Source organism: Zootoca vivipara, chromosome 13, assembly GCF_965207765.1.
Source record: "Zootoca vivipara chromosome 13, rZooViv2.hap1.1, whole genome shotgun sequence".
NCBI classification, from domain to species: domain Eukaryota; kingdom Metazoa; phylum Chordata; class Lepidosauria; order Squamata; family Lacertidae; genus Zootoca; species Zootoca vivipara.
Window position 1 is genome coordinate 47,444,192 of NC_142596.1, and position 24,845 is coordinate 47,469,036.

At 47.8% G+C, this 24,845-nt stretch overlaps 2 protein-coding genes across 2 annotated transcripts in view; one reads left to right on the forward strand and one right to left on the reverse strand.

Moving 5' to 3' along the window:
* Window positions 1-256: 256 nt before the first annotated feature.
* On the reverse strand, window positions 257-12,648 carry MIEF2 (mitochondrial elongation factor 2). Its single transcript, XM_035131228.3, has 4 exons — window positions 12,242-12,648; window positions 5,852-6,006; window positions 4,058-4,229; window positions 257-3,253 (listed from the first exon to the last, which is right to left on the reverse strand). The coding sequence occupies exons 2-4, from the start codon at window positions 5,996-5,998 to the stop codon at window positions 2,199-2,201; spliced, it is 1,374 nt and encodes a 457-aa protein (XP_034987119.3). The 5' UTR covers window positions 5,999-6,006; window positions 12,242-12,648; the 3' UTR covers window positions 257-2,198.
* A 1,113-nt stretch (window positions 12,649-13,761) lies between these two features.
* The window catches only part of FLII (FLII actin remodeling protein), a 58,255-nt gene continuing 47,171 nt past the window's right edge, over window positions 13,762-24,845 (forward strand). The window contains exons 1-3 of the mRNA XM_060282402.2: window positions 13,762-13,978; window positions 23,360-23,470; window positions 24,420-24,491. Of these exons, the coding sequence (XP_060138385.1) occupies window positions 13,916-13,978; window positions 23,360-23,470; window positions 24,420-24,491 (246 nt within the window). The 5' untranslated portion in view covers window positions 13,762-13,915. The remainder of the gene's footprint in view (window positions 13,979-23,359; window positions 23,471-24,419; window positions 24,492-24,845) is intronic.

A 24,845-nucleotide genomic window follows, 5' to 3' on the forward strand; every position in this document is an offset into this window, starting at 1 on the left:
TGTGCACTGTAAACCTGGTTAAAGTTTCCAAGATTCCCTCATCCAACAGTATGCACAAACCTGCTTCTCTAAAAAAAAAAACAGCATTCACTTTTCCTTATTCAAATTTTGCAGGCTCCTTACTATAAAAGCAATTCATGTCTTACGATCAGATCAGCAAGATTTCGGCAATACATTCCTATTATTAGCCTCCTGTGCAAGTTCCAGGGATGAATTTAAGCTTTGTTTCACTCACAAAAAGCCCACTATACAGCAATTTCTGCACATAATCATTCATTCTTTATTTCATTTGTGACATCAGCTCAAGCCCTTGCACATTTCCGATTAATATTGCCACTATATAAACACATTTTAGCAGCAAAGTTTCCTTACGTAGTTGTGGTTGTTCCTTCTAGCCAGAAAAGCCGGCTAGAAGATTTCAACCACAGTAAAATCGTAAGGGAAGAGCAGGGAAACTTCTGCTTGTACATTCTGTACATTCAGACGAGGAACAAGGGAACCTTTGCCCTCCCGAATGATGTTGAATTCCAACTGTCATGAGCCCCAGCAAGCATAGCCCATAGTCAGGGACAGTGGGAGTTAGAATCCCAACAAATTCTGCAGGACCACAGCTTCTCTGCCCCTACTTTAGATATTTTCTGTGCAAAACCACTGCACAGGATCATAAGTTCCAGTTAAGAGTAGGAGGAGGGGGGGGAAGGTATAGCACTCTTCTGTATATGGCTTTTTGCAACAATTGTGGTTTTCTATACGTCAGAGTATAGGCAAAGATCTCTAGAGAAACACAATCCTGAACAGTTATCTCTTGAGAGAACGCTATGAACTGCTTCTATTCCCAGTTAAAGCCAATAAGGTGGGTAGGTACCTTTCCCTTTTGCATTCTACAGGGAATGTACACACTCCTAAAAAAAAATATTGCAGACTATGATGGTTTATGGCAAGCACTGCTCAGGGAACAGTCACAAATCCTTGAGAGGCTCACTAAACCAGGCTTGTTTGTTCAGAAAAGCCGATGTGCACACAAGCTCTCTTGCAGCCTTGTCCCGTGTCCAAACCCATGACTATACCTTTGTGTCTCAGCAGCAATGACCTCTACGTTTCAACAAGTGCAGAACTAAGCAAGGCATACAGAGTCACACACCTACGAATTGCAAACTTTTGATTTTGATACAGGTTAGCCTCAGCAGGAACACTTCAAGTTGGCGCTACAATGGGAATTCAAACCTCTTTAAATGAAGAGTTACGGCTGAGACAATTGCACTTTCCAGTTTACCCAAGTAGAGAGTTGAAAAATACCCAGGATTTAGAGACCTCTCTCCCCACACCCCAACTGTCCTTTGGCACTTGATTAAATTTCTAGCACTGGTGTGAAGTTATATCTAACAGGTGGGGGGACGGGGACAAAGTTGTGTAGTTTTGCGCCCCATGAGGTAGAGAAGGGAGCCCCATCATTTCAGTTTCGGGATGTGCTCTGAGCAGGAAAGGCCAATGGGGGGGGGGGTCGTTTTATTTTTAGCCACCTGCTATTTAAAAATAAAGAGTGAAAACAACAGTGATTGAGTCACACTGTGCCACAAAGAACATAGCCACAACCATTTGCAGATAGTGAGACTTAGTTTCTTGGGGTGCTCATTCCAAGCACCTGGATGAGGCCTGGAAATCACAGGTGGGAGGACTTTCTGCTGCCTGTGTGGTGACGGAGAAGCAGCTGCTTTAGCACCAAAGGTGAGATCCTCACTGATTCAGCAAAAGCCTACTGAAGTCTCCACCCACCCCAGGCATCTCTTCCAGGACTTCCACATAGTGCAATAAAACAGACTCGCCCCATACATACAAATTACAGATAATGGAGCCTTATATTTGGGGTGCTGCTAGGATACTGGGCCCCTATAGGTCCGTTTCACGACGGTCCAATTACGTAGGGACGGATAAACCAGCTAGGAGGAGGCAAAGACCCCCTTCCACCCTGATTCAGTAATCCTACAGAATATCATGGGATGTAACCACTGGAAAGTAACACTACCTGCCCTAGATTTCAGAAATATCTAGGACAGAGGGAAAGGTTCCCATTTTTCAATCCAGGCCCTATTTTACTTTGAGAATACTTCCATTCCATGAGGGTGCAAAGAATTGCATCGCAGTGATTCTGTCTGACCCCCAAAGGAGACGAGTGAAGTTTTCGCCACCGAGTCGCCTGTTCATAAGCAGAGTCCAGCTGCCAGATCTGGCTCCGCTAAAGCCTCGTACAAGGTGTAGCCGATCTCTTCAATTTCCTCCGAGGCCAGGTGGCCGAGAAGGTTTATCCTGCTGTCGAAGAAGCAAGGGAGGGAAGCTATCTCCAAGTACTGGACCAGTTCCTCCAGCACCTGCTGGCACCTGTCCGCCAACGCTGCCTCTGACCAATCGGTTTCGGTTTCGCTCAGGTGTAGGATGGCGTGAGTCAAGTGGGTGCTGCCCAGCTTGCTCCAGGAGGGATGGTTTTCGAAGATGACCTTCAAGATGTTGAGGCAACCCTGCCGGGCACCATCATCTCCGGCGTCGAGGTCTTTCAGCGCCGAGACCTCTGCTGCGTAAAAGCTCCGTTGCCAGAGGTTCTCCACCGGTTTTACAAAGGATGGAGGAAGAAGGGTTTTATCCCCCTCTTCGACCATGGGGCAGAGGTTTATGTCCAGGCGGATCTGGGCATGCCGGACTTCCAACTTAAGCTCTTTGGGATCCATCACAGGCCTGATGACGCAATCCAGACTGCTGCCAATCACCGGCCAATTAATAGAGGCCACCAAAACGTTATGGAGGGTCTTGTTGATGGTGTTGGACGAGAGGTACCCACCCACCACGAACCTGTCCCATGGGCTGATTCCGCGCGGGAAATACTCCAGGCCAGTCCGCCTGACCATCCCGAAACAAGGGTCATTCACAACCGTTTGTTCTCCGGGGATCAGGAGCCAAAGGTCGGGTTCCAGCATCAACGGAAGCATGAAGGCCACCTCAAGGCGGTTGCTGCTGATGAGGTCGTCGCAAAGGTAGCCGCTGAGGAACGCCTGTCCAAAGGGCAGCTCTGGGTACTTGTTTTTCAGGAACTTCTGCAGCTCTCCGCAGATGTCCCCTGCCAGCTGCTTCCCCAGAGCCTTCTCCTCGGAGACGGAGACATGGTCCCTGTAGTAGGAGAGAAGCTTCTCTTGAAGCGTCAGGCACAGCCGAGCCCTCGGTTCCACCAGGGGGGCCTCAGAGGGCAGGGCACCGCTTTCGGGGTCTGCAAGGGAGGAGAGAACAAAGGTTTCAGATGGCTGGGGCTAAGGATATTTGACAGGCTTCGCCAACCTGGGGACCTCCAGAAATCCCAGGCAGCAGAGGTCCCAATATACTTATGGCAGGCATCTCAATGCAAGCACCTTCCTTATATTTGGCAAAATGGGTGCTGGAAGCCGCTCCATTCAGAAGCCTGGCCACTGTTCTGCACTAGCTGTAGCTTTCTGAGCAGCATCAAGGGCAGACCTGCATGGAGCCCATTACAGTAATCTAGGCTGAAGGTTCACCAACGCATGGGTCACTGTGGCCAGGATCGCCCTAGCCTGGCTGGAGCTGGCACTGAAACCAAACTGGGCCTAGTTACTAACATCCCTTCTGTCTCCAGGGACAATGATGAGTCCAGGAGGGACCGCCGCCACCCGGACTTCCGTCACAGAGTGAGCTGGCAGTAAATCACACCGTTCAAAGTTGCAGTGAACCAGGCACCCCCAAACTTGGCCCTCCAGGTGTTTTGGGACTACAATTCCCATCATCCCTGACCACTGGTCCTGTTAGCTAGGGATCATGGGAGTTGTAGGCCAAAACATCTGGAGGGCCGTGTTTGGGGGTGCCTGCAGTGAACTATTAGCAGGGACACAATCTTCACAGGCTTGGTGAAGCGTCAGGCCAGTTGCTCTCTCTCAGCCTGGCCTACCTTGCAGGGGTGTTGTGAAGATAAAACAGGAGAGAGCCATATACAGAGGCTTGGGAACACAAGTACAGTTTGCCCTTAGGAAACAGAACCCGCCTGTAGCGTAACTCTCCTGACCTTGCGCAGTCCCACCCACGACTGGAGACAGCAGTGGCTCCTCGAGGTCTTCCTGCCGCACTTTGGGCACCGTTTTGATCAAGCTCAGCTCCTGCCAACTTTCCTCCAAGGACTTCTGCTTGGCTTTGATGTCGTCTTCATCGTCCGGCGGGCTGGTGGCCCGGTCGATGAGCTGCATAAGAACAAACACCCACCCTAACAGTTAGCATGAACGCCTCTGCCCGTCTTTAGGCCCAGTTCTGCTCTGCCACAGGGGCACCTGATGAGTGTGGACCCCAAATACAAATCCAGGCTCCAGGGCCGGCCAAACCATAAGGCAGGGTGAGGCAACTGCTTCAGACGGCAGGTTCCACTGGGGCAGCTGCTCCCAGAGTAGATCTTTCTTTCCTTACTTGTTCTTGATGTAGATCTTCCTCCAACTCTTCTTCCCTGGCAGGAAAGGGATCACCATTTTGGGATCCACGTCAGGTGCCGAAATCCCTTGAGCCGGTTATGCCAGGGGCATTGCTAGGAATTTAGAAGAATCGAGGTGCAAGGCCATAACACACATTTAACTTTTGGGCAAATTAAGGTGGACGGTGACCGAGGTCCACACAGCACTGCAATTTGCCATACACCCAACCACCATGCAAGGGGGGAAAATGGGGTTTTTTAAATTTGTTTTTAAAAGAAGGGTTAGTGGATCTGGGCCCAATGAGAAAGACTCAAGTGCTTTAAACTACAGGTCCACTACCCCTTCTTTAAAAACGAATACACACACTTTTTTTGGCTTGGTTAGTTAAATAAATACAGTGGTACCTCCGGTTGTGAACGGGATCCATTCTGGAGATCCGTCCGCATCCTGAGGGATGGCACCGGGGGTGCCATTTCTGCGCATGCGCGTGGCACGGTTTAGTGCTTCTGCGCATCCGCACATGGCGAAACCCGGGAAAATACTTCTAGGTTTGCTGCATACATATCCCGAAGGATACATAACCAGAGGTGAATGTAACTAGAGGTACCACTGTACTATAGTATGAATTTGCAAGCAGGATTTGAACTGTGAGCAACAGAAGGAATTAAGAGATTATTGTATTATTATGGTATAAGAAAGAGAAGATAGGGGACGGGGGGATTAAAAACCCCATGGAAAATGGGGTGTGAAGTCTTCAAAACCAAAGAAAAAAATATTATGTATTGGAGTGTACATGTGAAATTTTTGAAAATTTAACAAAATATTACTGAGAAAGCCTCAAAAGCTAGCCGCCTCCTCCCAAACAACACCCCTGATCTACAAACAGACTATGGTCCCCTTAATAAAATTAAAATGTCATAAAGATGGTTGCTCATATAAAAAGACTAGGTAAAGGTAAAGGGGTCCCTGACCATCAGGTCCAGTCGTGTCTGGCTCTGGGGTTGCGGCGCTCATCTCGCTCTATAGGCCGAGGGAGCCAGCGTTTGTCCGCAGACAGCTTCCGGGTCATGTGGCCAGCATGACAAAGCTGCTTCTGGTGAACCAGAGCAGCGCACGGAAACACCGTTTACCTTCCCACCAGAGCGGTCCCTATTTATCTACTTGCACTTTGATGTGCTTTCGAACTGCTAGGTGGGCAGGAGCTGGGACCGAGCAACGGGAGCTCACCCCATTGCAGGGATTCGAACCGCTGACTTTCTGATCAGCAAGCCTTAGACTCTGTGGTTTAACCCACAGCGCCACCTGGGTCCCTATAAAAGGACTACCTAACAGTAATTCCTCATCACACATTTAAAGCATGTTAGCAGCAGATCCGCAAAGGAAGAACAAGGTGGTCTCACCCTCTTCACAGCAAGCGTCGCGATTGCCAGCACAGCTGCTCCGCTGACGCCCAGGACCAACCTGGCATTGGCCAACAGGAAGTCCACCGCACTGCCCAGGTTGCTCTCGTCCCGCCTCTTCCCCTGCTTGTGGCCATAGTCTGCCATTGTTAACCCTGTTGGAGGGAAAGAAACCAAGTTTGAGAGGCTTCGGTAATAAGATTTCCACTTCAACCTGCAGAACTGACACTCCTAACTAGGCGCCGCATACCATATCGGCCCGAATATAAACTGCACCTTTCTTTTTTTTCCAAATTCCAACCATGAAAATTGAAAGTGCAGCTTAATTTTGCGAGCTTACAAAAATGGGCTTTTAAGATATCGCACCCGTCCCGCCCGCAGCACCCCCAAAGCTGGGCAGGAAAGAACGCGGGGGAGGGGGAAGACCGGCGGCACGGCTCCCCCTCAGCCCATGATGCTGCCAGGAATGCGGGGAAGCGGTGGCCGCCCCCGCCTGCAGCTCCCCAGCCTCCCCCCCCAAAAAAAAGTTGTGGGGGGGGGATTGGCCAAAGTTGCTGAGCTTTTTCGGCAAAACCTCAAAATAAATTGAAGTTTTTGATTTTTTAACGGAAAAAAAAACTTCAATGATTATATGATTTATAAGAGTTATATGATTTGTATGTGTATAATTGTTTTTTTTTCCTCTTTTCTTTTTTTTTGAGGAGCGAGTGGATTTAAAAATGATTTATCTGTCTTTTAATGATATATGTTCATTTTAAAGTTTCAATAAAGTATTTTTTTAAATCTAATAAAAAAAATTGAAGTTTTTGAGCTACTTTTAAGGAGATTTGATAAAATATGGCAACCCTAGCGGGGAGGGCCCACCTCTTTCTGTGTGAGACAAGATCTACCTTTGGGAGAGAGCTCTCTTAATTTATTTTATTTCCTCTTTTCTTTTCTTTTTGTAAATAAATAATAATTTATTATTTGTACGCAGCTACTCTGGGCGGCTTCCAATAGATTGAAAATACACTGTTGTTTTGCTTTTCGTTTTTATTTATTTGGTTTATTTCATCGTGGGTTGAAAAGTTACAGTAAAAAAACATTATAAAAAGGGGGGAAAGAGCTGCCTTGTTAAGAAAGCGGGCTGTTAGTCGTTCTTAGGTGTTGGTGTTTGGGCAGGTTTGGCTCCAGGGTGTCGTGTTGATGAACCCTGTGGCTTGCTAGCTCCTCCTCGCCCAAAAACACTCGCATTCATCGTGAGTCACAACTCCCAACATACGACTTAGCAGCTACAGCATCGCCATGGGAACAAGAAGCAAACAACATACTCAGACTGGAGGGTCATTGTGTTCTACTCAGCTTTCATCTCCTACACAGTTTCTAGGGCTTTACGCTGTGAAACGGTCTATAACAATAAATAAAATTTTAAAAACACTTTCCTGCACCATTTTTACTGCTTGACTGCAGGCGTATTGACCTACAAGCAGCTTCTGTTCAGTTTGGAGGAGATTACTTGGTACCAAATGTGCGTGTGGCGGAATGGCTAACCACCCAACTTGGGGGGTCTGGTCCACCCAGACCCCAAGCTGATTTTGCTAGACGCCTTCAGAACCACCTGCAAATGACTTCAAAATAACAGCTGGGACAGCTCAGTTGGTAGAGCATGAAACTCTCAGGCACCAGGCAAAAGCATTCCTCTATAACCAGGCCTCTGGCCACTAAATAAACAGTTAAAGTGGGAAAGGGGGCTGTTATTATGGGTATTTTACCAGCCTTTGGCTGATTAATATTCTACAGCCTTTTAAACATTAGGAAGAACTTCCTGACAGCAAGAGCTGTTCGGCAGTGGAATTTGCTACCAAGGAGTGTGGTGGAGTCTCCTTCTTTGGAGGTCTTTAAGCGGACGCTTGACGGCCATATGTCAGGAATGCTTTGATGGTGTTTCCTGCTCGGCAGGGGGTTGGACTGGATGGCCTTTGTGGTCTCTTCCAACTCTATGATTCTAAATGTGTTTATGAAAGGGGGGGTATTGTTTTGTTGCTTCTGTTTTAGCTACTCATTTCTGTTTTTATCTTGTGAACCGCCCTGAGATCTTTTGAAGGATGGTACATAAATCTAATAAATAATAATAATAGTCAATTTTTATGCTTTTTATTGTTTATTGCTTTATTATTACTATGCTCCTTAAAATGTGCTCCTAATGTTGTATACTAGAATAGAACAGAATAGAATAGAATAATTTATTGGCCAAGTATCAACCATACTTGGAATTTTATTTCGACTACATTGCAATGGGATCTTTTCATAAAGGGCAGTGTGTGTGTGTGTGTGTGTGTGTGTGTGTGTGTGTGTGTGTTAGCAAAAGCCCACCATAGGTCTGGCTATACTCATACGAACATGGCCCTCAGTTTAAAAAAATGGTTAGGCACCTCAAGCTTAGGGGGAGTGGCCTTATTTTGCCACCCCTGACACATGAAGCCACTAAAAACCTACTCAGCCACACTGCCAAACAAACACTTCCGAGGACAACTCATCGCCTGGTTTGAGAATAATAATAATAATAATAGTACTGTAATAGTAATTCGCCAGGGCTACAGAGGAGGAATCAGATTTCCGGCTGCTATTTTGAAGGCGTGTAACAATATCTTCCTGCCAGTTTCCCTTCTCTCCCAGGACAGTCTTTTCTATTCTGGGCATCAGAGTCCAAAAGTGGTTGCAAGGGAAGGCATCTAACCAGTCCCACACACAGTGGCAGGATTTGATCCGAGGCAGAGCTCAACCTCCTTGATTTGTCCCAGACCTTTTCAGCAGTTGTGCTGCCATGAGAAGAAGGGATTTCCAAGCATGTGCAGAGTGCCTTTTCTTTTTCACTGACCCACGTAGGGTGGATACAGACAATTGTTTTCCAAATGGTGGGGGTGGGGGTGACCAGGATCAGTAGCAGAGCACAGGTGCTTTGAATGCAGAAAGTCCCAGGTTCGTTCCTCAGCATCTCCACGTAGGGCCAGACAGAGGTATACAGTGGTACCTTGGTTCTCAAACTTAATCCATTCCCGAAATCCGTTCCAAAACCAAAGCGTTCCAAAACCAAGGCGCGCTTTCCCATAGAAAGTCATGTAAAACGGATTAACCCGTTCCAGACTTTTAAAAACAACCCCTGAAACAGCAATTTAACATGAATTTTACTATCTAACGAGACCACTGATCCGTAAAATGGAAGCAATAAACAATGTACTGCAGTCACACAATTTTTGTTTTTGAGGCTGTGTGTGTGTGTGACTGTGATTGGTTAATCACAGTCACACACACACAGCCTCAAAAACAAAAACACAAAATAAATAGCAAGAACAGATCTCAGCGTAACACTCAAAACGGAAGTGTGGCACTCAGATCGGAAGCGTAACACTCCAATCGTCAGTGTAACATTCAAAATGAACATCCGAAAAAAATTTGCAAACCAGAAAACTTACTTCCAGGTTTGCAGTGTTTGGGTTCCAAGTTGTTTGAGTACCAAGGCGTTTGAGAACCAAGGTACCACTGTAGTAGGAAAGGTTGTAGCTGTCTGGCCTTCTGGCTACACTCCCTCTCCCTAGGCTACGGCTGCCATACGTCCGGGATTCGTTCGTTGTAAATAACGTCCGGGCGGAATTTCCGAAAATCAGTAAAATGTCTGGAAAAGCCCGGGGGAATGGCAACCCGTGTCTGAAGTGTTGGTTTTTTTGACGAATTTCCTTAAAAATAGCTGGAAAAGTCAGCTGTTTGAGATTTTGCAAAAGGAAGCTCAACAACTTCACACACACACACTCCAAAAAAACCAAACAGCTCAAGAACTTTTGTGTCTGGCGTTTCATTTTTGAAATATGGCAACCCTACGCTTAGGCTGCAAGAGGACTGAACCCAGGAACGTTTGCCTGCAAAGCGGGTGCTTGGCTGCTGAGATATGATCTACACACACTTGCATATGATCCAGAAGCTGCAGCGAGTGCAAAATGCTGCAGCACGATTGCTGACAGGAGTGAGGCCTTGTCGGCACGCAACACCTGTGCTCAGAAATCTGCACTCGTTGCCAATTTGCTACAGAGCAAAGTTCAGGGTATTAGCATTCATATATAATAAAGTCCCTGTGTCTCTGCGTCCAGTCCCTGTGTCCACGCTACTGCGCATGTGCCCCACGGACACAGGGATTGGACGCAGAGACTGCAAGCACACAAACACACACACTCTCTCCCCCCCCCCTCTGCCTACCGTTTCCCTCACGGTCCTCAGGAGAATCGTGGCCTTCTCCTGGGCGCCCACTGCCCAGCTGGGCTCAGTGAAGCGCCCCGAAGAAGCGGCGCCGCAGAAAGAGGCCAGATAGCGGCCTTCTCCTGGGCGCCCGCTGCCCAGCTGGGCTCAGCGGAGCGCCCCCCCCACGTGCCGCCACCGAAACAGGCCAAATCACGGCCAGCCGCCCCCACACGCCACATTGTAGCCTTCTCCTGGGTGCGGGCTGAATGACACTAGTTCATTTATAAAGTCCTTAACTTGGGACCAGTTTACCTACAATATCGCCTTACTTCAATCTGCCCACTGTTAACAGCAGGCTTCGTCAACCTCGGCCCTCCAGATGTTTTGAGACTACAATTCCCATCATCCCTGACCACTGGTCCTGCTAGCCAGGGGATTATGGGAGTTGCAGGCCAAAAACATCTGGAGGGCCAAGGTTGAGGAAGCCTGGTTAACAGGGTGCCAGTACAACTCCCTGCCTATTGATATCAAGCCTTTGCTGTACTCTGGCGCTTGCTAAAAACATTAGCAGTGTAGAATGTGGACGCATGCCTTAATTCTGCTTTTAGTTTAGCAATGATTATTTAAAGAGTTGTTTTTTGTGTTTTTACCGATAATTTTATCATTTTACTCTCTTTGTAAACGGCTTCAAGGTTCTTCTTAACAAACAACGAAATAGGTGGAGTTTAAGGAGGACTGGAAAATGTAAACTATTAAAAACTTATTTCAAATATGTTAAAACGCAAGTAGCTTTAGAGTAAGAATAGCAGTAAAATTTATCTGAAAACAGTGTGGAGAAGAGAAGGTATAGAATAACTAGTGTGTGTGTATTTAAAATATTATATATATATATAATATCTATAAATAGAAAAATTAAAAATATTTAAAATTTTACAAAATTTACAAAATAAAAACAAAAATATGCTCACTTAGATGCATAGATGCCTCTGGGTATCATATTAAGATGGCGGGTGGATGTGGTCCCAACGGCACATCCAGTAACAAAAGTTTAAATACAGTACAGTAAAGGTCTCAAAATCTGGGACCTGATGCAAGAGACCCAGGCCTCAGGCATCCAGCTCCTCCTGCCCCCCAACCCCCCCCCGGCACCTATGGTGGAAATGCAGAAATAGCCCCACCCAATCAGCAATAGGGCAAGACGCCTTCATCTTCCCCAGCTGCAACAAAACATGTCTGTACCGCATCAGTCTCTACACAGCCACAGCTCTCCACTGGTTCACCCACAATGGCGCACTTCTCCATTCTCTCCCGAGACAGACGGATGCCAACTGGACAACCAACCCCTGGGGAGAAACCACACACCAAACGCTTAAACCGCATCCCCACCTCAGAATCCTGGGAGTTGTAGTTCGCCCCTCACTAAGCTGCAACCCCAGCACCACTAACAAACTACAGTTCCCAGGATTCTTGAGGGGGGTGCTTTAAATGTATGGTGTGCACAAGCTTACCACAGATCAACCTGCTTGTGGGTCAACAGCAGCGGCCAAGGCAATCAACCCACAGCCAAACTACAAAGGGCTCGTTGTGTTGGTCTAAAGAGGGCCTGGAAACTTGTGACCTTCTGGACTCCAGCTACCGCCATCCCTGACCACTGGGCTACGCTGCCTGCGTCTGATGGGACTTTGTCAACGTCCAGAGGACCACAGCTCCTATCCCTGGTCTACAGAGACACAGAGTCCTGTGGCATCTTGAGGGACGCTGCAATTGCTTCACTATTTAAAAAGTGCCACGGGATCGTGCTGGGGGGGGGGGTTTGGACTAGATGACCCTTAAGTCCCTTCCAACTCCATTACTGTATTGATTCATCCCTTTCTCCTTAATTAAGGCCGTCCCTTCTAACCATTCAGAGCGGGGATCTAAAGGTCCTCCAAAACCCCTTTTTTTGGGGAGGGGGGTCGTTTCCCGACCTTACGACAAGAAACGTATTATTTAAAAAACTAAGTCGGTTCACCTTCTCCCCTGAAAGCTGAAGACCCGCCCCTCTTAGAGGTTAAAAATGAAGCAAAATTCCCCCTCCCCCCTAACATAACAGAAATAAGATCCCTTCGTTCTTCCGGCGGTTCCACCTTTGGAACCGAGGCTGCTCCGTGGAGGTAATACCGTAGCTCAGTTACCACTTACCTGTGCCTGGACCTGGAAGCGGACCCGGGGGAGCGGGCAGAGCGGAGAGCACCCAGCACCCCGACGCCACCGCGCAGGAAACGCTCAGCACCAGCGATGGAACGTCGGCCGAAGCCAAACGCCAAACACCCCGCCGAGCGACCAATGGCAGCGCGCTGCTCGCCTCTCAACGTTCCGGCATAGAACGCCGAGTATCTTTTTCGGCTTCCTGTACTCTTTGAGGCTGCGTAGGTGCCGCGAAGCTCCTCCTCCTCCTCCTTAAAGAGACAGCGTCGCTTTCGTCCTTTCTCTCCCTCCCCCGCACCCCGCCGCCTCTTCCAATCTGCCCAATGTGCGCATAGCAGCATAGGAAAGGGCTTTAAGCCGAGTCAGACTACTCCATCCATCTCAGTATTGTCTACTACACTGACTGGCAGCAGCTCCCCGGGTTTTCAGGAGTGCGCAGCAGGGGGTGTCTCTCCCCATCCTGCCTGCCTGGAGATGCCGGTTCCTGCAAAATACTACCGTCCACAAACAAGGAAAAAAGCAAATTCGTGGCGCCGTGTCATGATGGACCCGTGTCCAGAGTCCTTGCAAACACCTAGGCACGCTCCAGAAAAGCTGGAGCAGGAAGTCATGTGCTTGTTACTGCGAATTAACTAATGCGGAATACAAAAAAATGTGGAGTTTGTGGAGGGTAGTGGTGGAATGCCTGTTGTCTTTGTCCATGGAGTTTTCTTGGCAGGGATACTGGAGTGGCTTGCCAGTTCCTTCTCCAGGTGGATCACGTTTAGTCAAAACTCTCCACTATGACCTGTCCATCTTGGGTGGCCCTGCATGGCATAGCTCATAGCTTCTCTGAGTTATTCAAGCCCCTTCGCCACGACAAGGCATTGATCCATGAAGGGGATCCATGATCCTAAACAAGTGGTGGAATATGAGCCATTTATACGTCCTCCTTTCTCCTAGTCCGTACTCACCTGCGGTGGTTACCGACATGTAGAGGAGCGTAGTGGTTTTCTCCCGGTCTGACTTTTTTCCCAGAATTTCAGGAAAACCTTCCGGACGTCCTAATCCGTCCTCTTTTGAGGATTTACAGAACGGGATTGCGGCAGCGGCTAACTGTAGCCAGCTATACTGGAGTGTTTTTTTTAAAAAAACACCATACGTTTAAAGAGCTTTCGAAGCACTTTGACATCGTGCGGAATCTTGGGAGCTGCAGTGTGTTAAAGATGTGTGAAAACTATAGGTCGGCACCCGTAAACTACAATTCCCAGGGTTATATGGAAGAGTCGCGATTGGGGATGCGGGGGTGCGAGAGGAGCCGGGGCTACTTGAAGTGGAATGAGAGTGCGTCAAATGCATGTTGCGGATGTGACCCAAGAGTCCCGGGCGTGTGCGTCTAGCCGTATGAGGACCCCCCCCTCGAAAGCACCCCCCAATGTGCGCTCGGCAGCGAAGGAGTTAAAGGGGCGGAGCCCTCCCCACTAGCCCTCTTTCAGTGTGCAAAAGGCCACGCCCCTCCTTTTTACCACTGCCCCTCCCCTCTTTCTAAAAAAAATTGTTCCCCCTCCCTGTTTAGGGCTGTGGCACCGAGGGAGAGCAGAAGCAGCTGAGTTGGGGAGTTAGAAACGAGCAGGCGTCGCTGCTGTTCCTCCTCTTCCCACCCACCCCCACCCCCCGTGTAAAGGAGCCATGGCTGCCACCGGGGTGCTCCCCTTCATCCGGGGGGTCGATCTCAGCGGGAACGACTTCAAGGTAAGTCCTGGGGCCCGAGAGAAAGAGAGAATCGCCTTCCTTCCGTGGCCGGCGAAGAGAGCCGGAAGGGAGGCAGGGAGGGAGGGAGGCCGGCCTGGCTGCGGCTAATTTTAGACTTTCGCTCATCCCACCCTCCTGGCCGGGGCGTGGAAGCCTGAAACGCTGCCTGTTCCTGTGTAGGACTAAGGCCCTAGTCCTCAGTAACGTGGGGTGGGGCGGAGGGCGATGAGCACAGTTTGCAAGGGTTTTTTTGTTGCGCTGCGGCAGACTCAGCTCTCACCGGGTCAGCTTCCTGAGTCACACAGAGTTCTTCGTGTCTCCCCCCCCCCCGTGGAAACGTTCTAGAAGAAACTGACCTATTATTGGCCATTCATGATGCTGATGCTGATAATGACAACAATAATAATAATAAATAATTTTATTATTTATAACCCGCCCATCTGGCTGGGCGGCTTCCAGCAAAATATTAAAATACAATAATTCATCCGATATTAAAAGCTTCCACAAATAGGGCTGCCTTCAGATGTCTTCTAAAAGTCAGATAGTTGTTTATTTCCTTGACATCTGACGGGACGGCGTTCCACAGGGCGGGCGCCACCACCGAGAAGGCCCTCTGCCTGGCTCCCTGTAACTTCGCTTCTCGCAGCGAGGGAACCTCCAGAAGGCCCTCGGAGGTGGACTTCAGTTTCCGGGCTGAACGATGGGGGTGGAGACACTCCTTCAGGTATATTGCATCTGTAGCCCACCTTTTTCTCCCAAGGTGCCATAGATGACTCCCTCTCCCTGCCACACAAACACACTCCCTTGCTTATGGAATGCCCTCCCACCAGATGTGGAAGAGAAAAACAAACCCCCAGCAAGGTAGGCTAGTCTGAGAGGCAGCGACTGATTGCCCCAGTGAGAGCTTCATGGCTGAAGGGAATATTTGAACCCTGCTCTCTCCCAGGTCCGACGCTCAAAAAGTCTAAACGCTACACCACCGCTGGTTCACATGCAAATGCACACACAAAACTCCCAGATTGTAGGAAAATGGAGGGGGGCAGGTCTCAATGAAATCCAAAATCTCCCCCACCCAGTTTTTAGGTGAATCATTACTGTATTATTATTTGTTTATTAAATTTATATACCGTCCCATACCTGCAGATCTCAGGGCAGTTAACGTGATAAAATCATGTCCACAGCCTCCCCAGTCACCTGCAAAGAGGGGAAAATAAAAGCGGTTTCAGCCCACCTTGGGCCGGCCTGTCCATGGAGCTTTTCAAAGCCAGAAAATGATCATAACAGTTGGAAGGGACCCCAAGGGTCATCCAGTCCAACCCCCTGCAATGCAGGAATCTCAACTCAAGCATCCATGACAGGTGGCCACCCGACCTCTGCTTAAAAGACAGAAGTACTGTTTTGGGGGGGACAGGAGGCAGGCAGGTGTGGAGGACTCTCCGGTCCTGAATGGGGTAACTGTGCCCCTGAAGGACCAGGTGCGCAGCCTCGGAGTCATTTTGGACTCACAGCTGTCCATGGAGGTGCAGGTCATTTCTGTGTCCAGGGCAGCTGTCTACCAGCTCCATCTGGTACGCAAGCTGAGATCCTACTTGCCCACGGACTGTCTCTCCAGAGTGGTGCATGCTCTGGTTATCTCCCGCTTGGATTACTGTAATGCACTCTAAGTGGGGCTACCTTTGAAGGTGACACGGAAACTGCAACTAATCCAGAATGCGGCAGCTAGACTGGTGATTGGGAGGGGCCGCCGAGACCACTTAACACCGGTCCTGAAAGACCTACATTAGCTCCCAGTGCGTTTCCGAGCACAATTCAAAGTGTTGGTGCTGACCTTGATAAAGCCCTAAATGGCCTTGGTCCAGTATACCTGAAGGAGCGTCTCCACCCCCATCGTTCTGCCCAGACACTGAGGTCCAGTGCCGAGGGCCTTCTGGCGGTTCTCTTATTGCGAGAAGTTACAGGGAACCAGGCAGAGGGCCTTCTCGGTAGTGGCACCCGCCCTGTGGAATGCCCTCCCACCAGATGTCAGAGATAAACAACTACCAGACTTTTAGAGGACATCTGAAGGCAGCCCTGTTTAGGGAAGCTTTTAATGTTTAATAGATTGTTGTATTTTAATGCTCTGTTGGAAGCCGCCCAGAGTGGCCGGGGAAACCCAGCCAGCTGGGCGGGGTATAAATAATAAATCATTATTATTATTAATAATTAATTAATTAATTAAAAACCTCCAAGGCAGAGGTGCAGGAGGGGCGGGGAGAACCTGGGAGACCCCAGATGCTGTTGGACTCTACTTCCCATCAGCCCCGACCAGCGTGGTTAGTAGTTAGGGACCATGGGAGTTGTAGTTCAGTAAGGGCTAGGAGGGCACAGGTTTGCCTAAAAACATAGGAACACTCTGCTGGACCAGGCCAATGGCCCATCTAGTCCAGCATCCTGTTCTCGCAGTGGATATAACCAAATGCCTCTTTGGGGAAACCTGCAAGCAGGCTTCGAACACAGGAGCATTCTCCCCTCCTACCGTCTCCAGCCACAGGTTTTCCGAAGCATTGCTGCGGAGGTAGAGCATAGCCGCTGATAGGCCTCCCATCTTATTTTATTAATTAGAATTCACCCATAGATTTCAGGGCTGTTCGCAACATAAAAATACAGGATAAAAACACAAAATGAATAGTAAAAACAAGAACAACAACACCCCCACCCCCGGACACGCAAACAATAACCCCCCTTCCTGCTAAGAAACTAGGAAGAATTAGATTAATTTACTCAAAGCAGGGTGGATCTGATTTAAATCATATGAATTTAAATCATAATTTAAATCACGATTTAAATCACTAGTCAGTAAGACTTGATTTAATTTTTTTTTTTTACAGAAAGACTCATTCTTGCTGTTATAATCTTAATATGTACAACCAGATGAAGGTTTCATTTTGGAATAATAATTTTGCAGAGTAGTTTTTACAGCTATATCAAAAATTACTGATTTGGTTATACTATTAGAAATACATAGACAGATAATTATGAAATTATTGTAAGGTTTAATAAGTTGACTGATTATATTTGGACAACTTTTCTGCTGTACTTTATCGGAAGGAGAAAAATAATCATTAGTAACAATTTAAACAATTTTTTTAACTAAAACAATAACATAGAACTGTATCCATGTTTCTTAACTGATGTGGTTAAACAATTTTTTATTTTTTTTAAAAAACTAACTTAGGCTGAGTTTTAGCACACATGAACAACTTAAAACAAATCCTTATTTCCTGATGAATAGCCTTTGATTTTTGCTCCAAAAGCATTTTATTTTAAAAAATACGATTAAAATAAAAAAAATCTGATTTAAGTTTTTTTAAAAAAATCCAATTTAAATTTTTAAAAATCTGATTTTTGCGATGACTGCGAGTGGCAGCGTAGGTCAGTCTGGTGAGCTCAACAACTGCAACTGTGCCCCCCCCCAAAAAAGCTCAACAACTCTGGGCAATCTCCCCCCATTTTCTTAAATTGGAGTCCCCAAAATAGGGGGCGTCTTATGCACAGAAAAATACGGTACTTTGGACCTGTGAATTGCACCAGTGTCACAGCAACCCTAGGAAAACACTTGGGCAAGAGATCTAGTTGCCCCTTCATATCCCAGAGGCAGGAGGAACCCTGCGCCACCCAAATGCTGCTGGGAGCCTGTGGCCAAAACCTGCAATTTACTTACGCATTCACATCCTTTTTTAAGGTTGCATGTCCATCGCTTTAATCTCTTCCCATTTGCTAACTTGGTGACTCATACCTGTAAATATCAACTGAATCCATTGACGGCACACGGTTCTGAGGCAATGTGTCAAGACAGGCTTGAGCTGTGATGGTTCATTGATGCAAACAAGTAATTGCTGGAGCCTTTGAAGAGGCTCTCATTGCAAGCCATCCAACCGTTTTCTGTCTGCTCTGACCGGCAGCAGCGCTCCAAGTTGTCGGGCAGAGAGAGGACCTTTTCCTTGCTGTGCTATCTGAAGCCCATAATGTTATTATTATCAATAATAATTTTATTATTTATTTATTTATACCCCCGCCCATCTGGCTGGGTTTCCCCAGCCACACTGGGCGGCTTCCAACAAAAGATTAAAAATACATTAATTTTTTTTTATAATAATTTTTATTGATTTTATACAAACAAAACAAACATACAATATAAAACTGTCCCTTCGTTTTCCCTCCACCCACCGGTCCACCTCTGCCACCAGTGGTACCCGTGAGCTTTAAGAATCAAAGGGGTCCTTTGTAAGTTGGGTTTGGCCTCCCCCCTCCCTCCTCCTCCCACATCCCCCCCCTGCCACTGAAAGGACAGGAATGGAGGAGCTCTGAGGATTGGTTTCCCCCAGCTCTTTCATAAACATGCATAAACAAATATAAACATAACAACAATAGGGAAGAGTTTTAACTCCCCAATTCTTATTATCCTAACATTGTAATTGTGACTTCCTCGATACTCTTCCTCCTGGTTTTCCTAACAAACTCTAATTGCTTATGGCGGGTTTTCTATTCCAAATTAAAATCCTTTTCTTATAATATTAACTCAATCCTCCTCCTTTTCCATGCTGCCCTCCCACAGGCCCCCTCCTGCCACAAGAGGAACCTGTAGGGCACAGCATTTCCAAGGTTCCATTAAATCCCCTCCTCACCCCTCTGAGCACCCCCTGCCACTGAGTATCTCAGAGTAAGGAGAGGAGAGTAGGCAGCTTTCTGCCTAAACACCTATCTTAACTTACAAAAATTTGCATCAACCTAAAAATTCTTTCCTAGGCCATTCTTATAACTCCCTCAAGAAAACACAGCTTTTTTCTTTCTTTCTTTTTTACACTCCATCTCCTCTCCCTAAGTCTTTTCCCCCAATTGGATCAGCATTTCCGTTAACAAGCCAAGATTTCGAAAACCGTCTTTCAAAAGCCAAGACAAAACCTTTTAACTAAAATTTTCACCCCACACCCATTCTTTCCCAAATCCATCTCCAGGCCTTTGCCCCCCCTGTCCCTGTCCTTCCCATCCCACAAAAACACCACCCCACATTTTAACCCCTCCAGGATCTTCAATTCCATTAATCTTTAAATTCCTTTGCTTCTCAATTTCTTGCTCTGCTTGTTTTTCTTCCTTTTGAAATCCATGCTTTGCTTCATCCCAAACATATTTGTTATAGTCCAAGTCCTCTTTAATACTTTCATCAAGTTGTTTCTCCTCACACACAGTCTCAGACTCAGCAGTCTCCAAATCCAAATTATCCTCTAAGTCCTGAACTTGGACTTCAACCTCAACTGATGGCAAATTGGGATGTTGCCGTTCCTTGTAAATGTCCTCCCATGTTTGTAGATAGTTCAGCACAGCCTCCTGGAAGGCTCGAGAGTACTTTGTTTTCATACTTCTCTTAACCGCAGACAAACAGGAGGTAGGGAACAAAGGGTGCTGGAAAATTCCTTCCTCAGACGATCGACTCCATTTTGGCTGTTCTTTCCCTTTGTTCTTTAACTCAATCACAAATCCATTCTTAATTCCAATTTAAATAGTTCTACCACGTTTTCAATCAATTTTTACTGTTCACAGCAATGCAATAAATCCACCCGGTCTTTTAACAGTTTGACAGCTTTTGACAGCTGTCAAAGCGCTCTTCCCCTTAATAATGCTGTACCTCAAGGGGTGCCGGACTCGGGAGCTGAGATGGTTCGAAAAGGTCTTTTTTCCTCTCGGGTCCACAGTCCCAAATACTTTTTCGTCGTTCGGCTTAGGTTTATTTAAAGCGCCTCCCAGTTTTCCATTAGGAAGAGACCGACTTCCGTTTCTTTAAAGTCTCTCCTATTTTTCCAATTAATAAATTTAAAGTCCAAATCAAAATGCCACTTACTTCATGGAAACCTTTAATTTTATTCGGAAGAATCCGCCGCTTGCCGGGTCAGGACTCGGAGCTTCGCTTCTCGGAGGTAAGATATAGCCCAAAATGGCTCCCGCGGTTCCACCCCGCCGGCTCTCGATCGCTCTACTGAGCTCTCGGGCAGCGGGGGATCCGCAAAACGGAGCAGCCGCTGGGCGCGTGAGTCACCGGGACTCTCTACCCGGTGCTTTTACGGGGAGTCCGCTCACTCTGCGGACTTCCCCCACCTCCGCGAGGCCAGGGACTTCGGCACGCGAAGTCCCTGCGTCCTTCTCTCCGCCGCGACAGACCGGAAGTCCGATTAAAAATACATTAAAACACCAGTCATTAAAAACTTCCCTAAACAGGGAATGAATTAAGAAGGATGGTTGTGAATTGGCGAGTTCCCATTCCTGTTCATTTCATTCAAAGAAGTTGCACCCTGCCTTTCAGACAGAAAGGGGTGCAGATTGATAAAAACAGTACAATCCCTGCCCCCTGACTTACAACGTAAGCAGACATGACACAAAAGGAAAAGGGAATAGAGGAGGAAAATAAGCCAATTCAGAGGAGCATTGTAAAAAAAAAAAATTGCCCGCCATAAAGGCCCATGCAGATTCAAAATGATTCAAAAGCTTTTCAGCCAGAAAGCTAATTTTATTTTTAAAAAGGTTGCAGAACACTCTTTCTGCCTCCCCTCAATCCATCCGCCTTCCATTTCTCTGTTTGCAATTTTGTTTGTCTTTCCCGACTTTTGTGTGGCTGCCCTCGAGCTGGCAATAACGTTTGAGTCATATTTGGTAATGAGCTGTGGGGTTTTTTGGGTGTGTTTCTTCGTTTTGAGATAGGGTTGGAGGCTGGGAATGTTCTCGCAGTGACACGCAGCAGGCCCAGCTAATAAACCGTGATCTAACTAACCTGCGAACAGCGAGTGTGCAAGTGATCTGTGCTAGAAAGAATTCGGATCTCTGTCACCCCCTCCTCCAAATCGGAAACACTGTCCCTGCCATCTAGTTGCAAGCTTGCAAGGGTGTGGAGCGACACAGCCAGGAGGAAAGGATACAGCGTTTGGGATTTTATAGTTTAGAGAAAAGGCAAGTAACGTCACAGAAGTATATGTACAGTGGAACCTCGGTTTATGAACACCCCGGTTTACGAATATTCGGTTTACGAACGCCGCGGACCCATCTGGAACGGATTAATTCACTTTCCATTATTTTCAATAGGAAAGTTCACTTCAGTTTATGAACGCTTCAGTTTATGAACAGACTTCCGGAACCAATTACACCCATGCTTTGGGTTAAGTACGCTTCAGGTTGAGTACTCCGCGGACCCGTCTGGAACGGATTAATCCACTTTCTGTTACTTTCAATGGGAAAGTTCGCTTCAGTTTATGAGCGCTTCAGTTTATGAACAGACTTCTGGAACCAATTGTGTTCATAAACCGAGGTACCACTATATATATAATTATGCATGCCAATGCAGAGAGTCTACAGGAAAAAGGATCTCTCTTTCGTAACACACAACTCCTCATGGGTATACAATGAAGCTCAGTGATGGAAGATTCAGAATGCTGAATGAAAGAAGCCTTTGGCCTGGCCCAGCAGACTTGTCCTATGGTCTCCTTAAGAGTGAAATTAGGACTGTAAACGCCCCTTGGGGGAAATCTGTGATACTCTCAGGCCTGTGTTCGAAATTAGCCAGGTGCAACCAAGGACTCAGCTATACAGCTGCAAATAAAATGTTTTAAGTGCAATATACAATGTGACACTAGGTGGCGATGGTGAGCCTTATGGAAAATCTAGTGTATTTTTAAAACGCTTTTTTTAAAAAAGGCATTTTCAGAACATTTTTAATATGCCAGTAGATTCTACCCAAGTGAAGATGCCTGGGCGCCATCTGGAGGTGCTTGCCTGGGGATCCTTGGATCTGGACTGCTTTCGCACACTAATACCCCGTCCTGCAGAATTCTATCAGTTATATTTTATCTGCACAATCAGAATGAATTTCAGGAAGCAAAATGCTGTTTCAAAGGTGTGAACCTGGCCTGAGGTCGTCATCTGAACTAGACAGATGTTTAACTGGATAACCAGTCGCTGTCTTACCATTTGAAGAATAAGACTTTAGAGCTGGCTTGCCCCAAAATGGCAACTAGGCGTTCTGTTTTGGCGTCTGCACCTAGATCATATATCTTGAGTTTCTAACACTTTCTCAGACAGTAAACGTAGGAAGTGGTTTGCTGCATTGGAGCAAAGACCTGTCTCAGGGGAGGAGGGTCAGGTCTCTGGCCCCCGACACTCTCCCCTGCCTACATCTCCTTGGCCATATCCCCTGTTTCCAGGCCCCTCGCAGACCTCCTTTGCACACTCCTTGAGTGCATTTGCATCTTGTGTTTTGCCCAGCCGAACTGCATCCTTGTACTATTGCCGGCCTGGATGGAGGACAGAGGAGGGCGCCTGAGAGTGTGCCGAAATTATCCTCCTGTACAGAAGTAGCAGTACATAGAATCATAGAGTTGGAAGAGACCACAAGGGCCATCCAGTCCAACCCCCTGCCAAGCAGGAAACACCATCAAAGCATTCTTGACATATGCCTGTCAAGCCTCTGCTTAAAGACCTCCAAAGAAGGAGACTCCACCACACTCCTTGGTAGCAAATTCCACTGTCGAACAGCTCTTACTGTCAGGAAGTTCTTCCTAATGTTTAGGTGGAATCTTCTTTCTTGTAGTTTGAATCCATTGCTCCGTGTCCGCTTCTCTGGAGCAGCAGAAAACAACCTTTCACCCTCCTCTATATGACATCCTTTTATATATTTGAATATGTTTTGCTGCTCTCACGATTGCCTCTGGCCTTCTGCTCCTCGGGTCTAATAACCCCTATCCCTAGAATCATAGAATTGTAGAGTTGGAGGGGACCACAAGGGACATCTAGTCCAACCCCCTGCAATGCAGGGTTTTTTTGCCCAACGTGGGGCTCGAACCCACAACCTTGAAATTAAGAGTCTCATGTGCCCCTGTTCTAGAGCAGGGGTCAGCAACCTAAGGCCCATGGGCCACAAGCAGCCCATGGGGGTCTTTTAACTGCCCCCCGAGCCACCCCTGAACCAAGCCGCCTGCTCGGCGAGTCCCTGCGCACTGCAGTAAACCGGCGCAGTGTGGGGACTTGCTTCTGCGGTGCCAGAAATCGCATCTGCGCAGACACAGACGCCGGAAATCGCAGGCACAGGTGCTCACGTGATCCAGCCCACGGAGGGATCTCCGCTGGAGTGAACCGGCCCAGGCAAGCAGGGCCATCTCAAGCAGGTCGGGCGCCCTGGTGGGCGGGCGCAGTGTGCAGCATGGCTTCTGCACGGCTTCGCAGCGCCCGCCTGCCGGCCCCGCGCCACCAAGACTACCCCTAGAGCCGGGCCTGCAGGCAAGGTAAACCTTGCCGACCCCTGTTCTAGAGCGTAACTAAGTCTCTGTCTCCTGTGTTGTTGTTTTTCTCCTCCTCTTCCTGCAGGGCGGTTATTTTCCGGAGCACGTCAAGTCGATGACCAGCTTGCGATGGCTGAAGCTGAACCGCACCGGCCTCTGCTACCTCCCCGAGGAGCTGTCTTCCCTCCAAAAGCTGGTGAGGAGCTTGCCCTTGCTGGCAGCTCGGGAATAGATATGGCTTTTCTGCCGGCTTGGGAGCTGCAACCTCCTTAGGAATTTCTCGAGAGGGGCGGGGGGGAGCCCAGGCAGAGCTAGAAAAAGGGAAGGGAAGGGGAGAGCAGCTGAAACGGGTGGGTTGCTCTTTCCGTTTCAGGAAAGGGAAAATGTGCACCAAATGTGCAAGGTTGGAAGGACGAGGCTTCGGGCTCAGGTTTCCTTGCTCAAGGAGCAAGGGCATGGAGACCCCGCACGGGGGACCTTGCTGAATGCAGAGCAGGTCTAGGTCTGAGTGGGGGGGGCACCTGGGAATTGTGAATGCCTTCTGCTTTGTTGTTGTTTAGTCGTTTAGTCGTGTCCGACTCTTCGTGACCCCATGGACCATAGCACGCCAGGCACTCCTGTCTTGCACTGCCTCCCGCAGTTTGGTCAAACTCATGTTCGTAGCTTCGAGAACACTGTCCAACCATCTTGTCCTCTGTCGTCCCCTTCTCCTAGTGCCCTCAATCTTTCCCAACATCAGGGTCTTTTCCAAGGATTCTTCTCTTCTCATGAGGTGGCCAAAGTATTGGAGCCTCAGCTTCAGGATCTGTTCTTCCAGGGAGCACTCAGGGCTGATTTCCTTAAGAATGTCAAAATAAAAATAAATGCTACATAAGCCTTCTGCTTATGTAGCATTTATTTTTATTTTGACAATTTGCACAGCGCTTGATTGCAGTCGCCTCTGCGTTTGCGCACAGCCAGCTCAACAACTGCAGCAAACTGTAGAGTTGGAAGGGACACCCAAATGCCATCTAGTCCAACCCCCTGCAATGCAGGAATCTCAACTAGATCCTCCTTGACAGATGGCCATCCAACCTCAGCACAAAAACTTCCAAGGAAGGCGAGTCCACAAACCGGTTGTGCTTTCTTTCTTTGTTTCCAAACAGGAACATCTCTCTGTGAGCCACAACAGCCTCACCACTCTCCACGGAGAACTCTCCGGCCTGCCTTGCCTCCGGGTAAAGTTTCGAATGCTTTTTTGAAATCCTCGTGTTTGTTGCTCGGAAGCCCTGCTAGCTCAGAACAGTGCAGCTGGCCGGCTCCTCCTATTCATCTTCTCCTCTCTGATGGCTCTGGTTTAGATCCTGTAACCGTTAGCCAGCCATTCAAGTACAAAAAAACAAACAAACCGCCTCCTAACTGCGGCCTCGGAAGAACAAAAGGGGCAAGTTAAGAATGTATGGTGAGCCTGCTGGATCAGGACAAAGGCCCACCCAGTCTAACCAGGTGCCTGCGGGAAACCCATAGGTAGAACTCGATCACAAGAGCAAAACTCTTCCCACTTGCAGCTGTTAGCAGCTGGTCTTCGAAAG